The sequence below is a fragment of the Eurypyga helias genome, unplaced genomic scaffold (genome assembly GCF_000690775.1).
Source record: "Eurypyga helias isolate BGI_N326 unplaced genomic scaffold, ASM69077v1 scaffold30036, whole genome shotgun sequence".
NCBI lineage: Eukaryota > Metazoa > Chordata > Aves > Eurypygiformes > Eurypygidae > Eurypyga > Eurypyga helias.
The window spans coordinates 7,149-12,093 of record NW_010255247.1 but is presented as its reverse complement, the minus strand read 5'-3'; the positions used below and the strand labels follow the sequence as shown (position 1 = coordinate 12,093).

The 4,945-nt window shown below is 56.8% G+C and overlaps 1 protein-coding gene across 1 annotated transcript in view; it reads left to right on the top strand.

Annotated features, from left to right (window-relative positions):
- Positions 1-453: 453 nt before the first annotated feature.
- The window catches only part of AJAP1 (adherens junctions associated protein 1), a gene marked incomplete at its 5' end in the record, with an annotated part of 11,639 nt that continues 7,147 nt past the window's right edge, over positions 454-4,945 (top strand). Inside the window, 3 exons of the mRNA XM_010153274.1 lie at positions 454-574; positions 2,611-2,698; positions 4,643-4,885. Coding sequence (XP_010151576.1) covers positions 454-574; positions 2,611-2,698; positions 4,643-4,885 — 452 coding nt within the window. The remainder of the gene's footprint in view (positions 575-2,610; positions 2,699-4,642; positions 4,886-4,945) is intronic.

Here is a 4,945-nt window from a genome sequence, read left to right as displayed (position 1 = left end):
GGGAATCATCCCAGTTACCCATCCTGTCCCTTTCCCTCTTCCCATTGCTGCCGTGGTTGAACTCTGTTGGGAGAAACGTTTCCTGTCCCCTTGAAATCCCCCTCGGGCTGTGGCGCAGAATTAATATGCGATGCAAAGGAGCTTTCTTCTGTGGCGGTACATATGGCAACTTATGTATGTGATGGAGTCTAAAATTATCCAGCCCTTCTTAAAATCCATGTGTCCTGCTCCCAAGTGCTGCCATCCTTCCCAGCACTCAGCCACCTGCAATCTGTTCCGCCTATGCCTTTCCCAAGCACGGGGATTAATTGCATCGTTAGGTTCTCCCGCGTCCCTGCCGCCCCTGCCCGTCTTCGCAGAAGGTTTCCGATGCTGCTTCTGTTTTCAAAGGAATCGGGCACTGGGCTGGTTTTCTTTTATTTTTAGAGTCTTGCCTTTCATCTTTTTCGGCAGCGTCCCACTGGGAGCCGCTCCAAGATTGCCGTGGAAGATGCGGCCGGGTTGCTGCCGGGGCGGGTGTTGCTCCTGACCTGGCACGCCTGGCAGCACCGGGGTGGGCACACGGTGGGGGCTGGTGAGCAGCCGTCTGTCCGATGGCTCCCAGGGGAGGGAACCTGTGGTTTGCAGCCCTGGGGAGCAGAGGAAGAACCCCAGCGTGTGCAGGGTTTTGCACTGTTCTGCCCCTCCCTGCATTTCGGTGGGCGCTTGTTTTCTGCTGGCTCGGCACTGGGAGCGTGCCAGGATCCAAAGAGCTGGCATTTCAGAAGCGTTGGCCTTTGGGAAGTCAGTTCTCCTTGGTTCTGCCTCTAGAAAACACCTTGGCCATGGCGTGGCCAACATCTGCCACTGCCACCTGCCCTGGACCTCATCCTGCCCTTGAAACCAGTGGGGATCCCTGCTCTTCCCTCACGCTCTTCTCCCAGATCTCCATAGCCTATCCACTGGCAAAGCCGAGTGCCTGCTTCCTTCCATAAACCCTTCTGCTTATTCTTTTGGAGGAGAGTGCTTTGCCCCACCAGATGCCAGAGCTTTGTGGTTGCTGGGGCAGGTGCCAGGCCATCGCTCCCCTCGCTTTCACACCGTTCCATCCCGAGCAGCTCCCTTGCACCAGCCCCGGGCTGGAGCAAAGCCTTCCCCGCGAGCTGTCGCTACCCGAGGGCTTGGCACCCGGCGTGTTTCGGTGAACCAGACCCGCTGAAGGTGACCTTGGTTTTATTCCATTAAACTGTCAAGACCCACATTTCTGAGCGTTTGATTTACGTCCGAGATGCATCCTGGCAGCAGAGTTGGCAGCGCTTCCTAAAAAGGTGTTGCTGTGGGCTGACCTTGTTGCTCAAAATCTGGGATTTTGGGGTTTCCGCATCCCAAGTGGGGATCCCACCCTCCTTCCTGGGGTGGCCAGCGGCAAAGCCTGGGTAGCACAGTAACGCCGAGGAGGATGAGTTGATGGTGGATCTGGAGCGAGGATGCTCAGGTGGTGAGGTGTGGGGCAGAGGCATGCGTGGGCTAACGAGAGCCCCCCACTCCCAAAAGCTGGGAGGTGGCAGCTTTGCCCAGGGAGTCAGGCTTTTCTCCCTTGATGAGCACTCTTAGCAGCGTGGGCACGCAAGCTGGGACCCGAAATCCCCCCGGGGCACGAGGATGCGCAGTGGGAGCCGAAAGAACGGCTTTCCAGGGAGCCAAAACTCCTGTGCCTTGAGAGGAGGCAGCGGAGCAGCAAGCGCGGTCTGTGATTTAAAATACCACTCATCAATCTCGTCTGGCCTAATTACCCAGCCCGGTGCTCGGGCTGCTGCTCGGCGTCTGGCACGAGACGGGGAAGGGGTGTGCGTGCGTGTGGCTGCCCGTTCACCGCTGAGACCCGCAGCCGGCCGGAGCCCGTGGGTGGGAAGACGCGGCGATTTCCTTGCCACCTGCACGAGCTGGGAGCCCTCCGCATGTATCACACAGATGTGCGTATATATATAATACACACATAACTGCTTGTTTTCCTGTCCTGCCAACACTTATTTATTTATAAAAATACCATCCATCAGGAGCCGTAACATCTGGTCGTGAAAAATAGCACATCCTTGGGCTGCAGCCAGGAAAAATCATTTCATTACGAAATTGCAACTGGAAAGCAGCACAAAAATCACAAACATACTGTACGTCGGGATGCTTTTGTTTCCAAACTGCTCATTAGGAATGATACACGAGCCCAAATTATACCCTGCGTAAGGTGAATGACGAGAAAACGAGCCCACCCGACCTCCTAAGCGCGCGGCGGTTAGCGCGGTAATTATTATCCCTGGTTAATCCTGCACCCGCTGCAAGGCTGCGCTCAAGTTTCCCTTTCCGTCCCGGAGGGGATACGTCTCCGCATCTCTTCCGTTCTTCGTGCCTAATTCGGGCTGACAAGGAACATACTTGAGAGGATAGGAAATGAGAGGCCTGGCTTAAAGATTATTTTATGTAAGGCAGGAGAGAGGATCGCGTGGCCGCTGCCGGGGAAGGGCACAGGGGGGAGGTCCGCTCGCAGGGGAGCGGCCGTACGCGGTGGGGGTGTCGCTGCCTGGGACCCCCCTTGGCTCCCATCCCCAGTCTCTCTCTCATTTCTTTTCTCCGCAGGTCTGGCGGTTCATCAGATAATCACTATTACCGTGTCCCTCATCATGGTCATAGCCGCTCTGATAACAACTCTTGTCTTAAAGAATTGGTAAGGTGCCTCCTGGATCTGTGTGGCTCGGGGGGATGGGGACGGGGGTGCCTTTCAGGCAGCGAGCGCTAAAGCCCGTGGCATCCCCCAGGATGCTTTGGGAAGGCATCGCCAGGGAAAATGAGGTGTTGTTATCCTGGAACCTCCAAAGAGGGTACCTGGGCTCATCCACGTCCCTGTGCCACACGTGTGACGGGTGGCTTTGGGGACTAGCACATGGCCAGGGACAGGTGGCTGAGCCCCACGTGGGACACATGCCCGTTACTGCTCCGGCATTGCCTTGCTGCGGCGGGATGCCGCCCGGTGAGGACAGAGTCACGCGTTCAGCCGCAGCGGGTGTCCCTGCAAGGGTGCTGGGACCTGCCCTGCGCAGGGTGCCATCTCCTCTGCTGCCTGCCTTAAGCCGCTTTACTGCTGCTCCTTAAATCACCAGCCCAGCTCAGCAAGCATTGCATTTTCTGACCCTCCCTACGCTTCCAGGGACTGACGGAATCTCCCAAGCCCCTCGGATGCCACGGAGTTGACACATGCCCCATTCCCCAGCACCCTCAAGCACTCCTCCACCTTCATTTGCTCCCGTTTATTCTCTCAGTATGGCAAAATAGGTTAGCTTTTCGCTCCAGGCGCTCGTGCCTTTACCTATTTTCCCAGGGAAACTGGCCTACTTTGCGGTCAGCGTTGCTGGGGCAGCGAGACGACCGCAGCTCTGGGCTGGCAGCAGAGCTGCTGCACTCGGCCGTTCCCTCCTCCGGTGATCTGTCCTCCAGCCTGGCCACCTCCTGCCAGTCCGAGCTCTCCCCAGGTGCTGCAGCACCTCGATTCCTGCCCCCAGGAGGAAATCAGAAAACTGGGTTGATGATAAAGCCTGTTCGCTGCCCAGGATTAAAGGAAAACGTCTTTTCAGGGCTGAGGAGAGACATCATCTCAGCAGCTTGGCCAAAAGCACCGAGTTACTTGCCCAGCAGAGAGTTTACCTTGCGGGGAGCGGGCTGGTGTGGGCAGAGCAGGCAGTGATGCTCGCTTTTGTGTCTCAGACAGGATTGACTTTACCAAACTTCCCTAGTCACAGCAGAATGTCAGTGAAAGAGAGTGGAAAATCCTGTATAAAACACTCCCGGGAATTTTCACTAATAGGGGTCGTAAGCAGCACGTACCATTGATCCGGCCGACCGCGGTTGGCACAGCAGCTGGAGTCACCTAATGCTGGAGCCAAAGAGGGGGAAAAAATAAATTCAGCGATCAGCGTAGAGTAGAAATTGTTTACAGTAAGTGAAATTGGGAGGTCACCGGAGGATTCCTGCGAGCGAGCTCGGTCAGCAGTCAGACGTGTCGCGGGCAGGAGGGCAGCACCCCGATGAGTTTGCTCAGCTCTAGTGTTTGCCAAACTGCGCTTTGGCTTTTCACGCGGTTCTTAGGCTACGTCCATCTAGACCCTCGTGTAGGATCTGCCTGGCCTGGGGCAGGTCCCTGCTGGCTGGCTTTCTCCTTGTGTCACACGCACCCAGCCAGAAGCATGGCATGGCCACGAGATAGAGTTGGAGCCTGTGGTGGAGTTGCCGGGGAGCAGGGATGTCCCTCGGCTGAGTGGGGAGCGTGTCTGCTTTGCCAGGCTGGTTTCTGAGCTTATTTATCCCGATGAGCTAAAACCCGGTGCCTCCCAAACAGAAAGGTTCTCACCTACGTCTTTTCGCTTATAAGAAGGCTTTTATAACCCTATGACTTGCCAAGTAAATTTGATGGGGAAAAGCTTTTATCTGAAATCTAAATTTGATCCTTAAAAACCCAAAAACCAAGCCAAGGGACCGCGCGATGGCGGCTGATCTTTCCAAAGTGCCGCGATTCTAAGGGAACGCTGAGCAATGTGTAATTAACGGCCGATAATTTGCGTCCTCCGGCATCACGTCCCCCAGCGTCACATCCCCTCTCATCTCCCTGCCCCCCCAGCTGCGCACAGAGCGGGCGCCCGCGCCACAACAGCCACCAGCGTAAGCTGGACCAGCAAGAGGAGAGCTGCCAGAACTTGACCGACTTCGCCCCCGCCCGCGTGCCCAGCGCCCTCGACATCTTCACCGCCTACAACGAGACGCTGCAGTGCTCCCACGAGTGTGTCCGGACCCCCGTGCCCGTCTACGCGGAGGAGGCGTTGCACTCGCCCGGGGATTATAAAACGACCTTCAATGGAAACAGGTGAGGTGGGCGGCGCGGTTTCGCTGCGGATTGGGGAGCGCAGGCCTGTGTCCAGGCTCC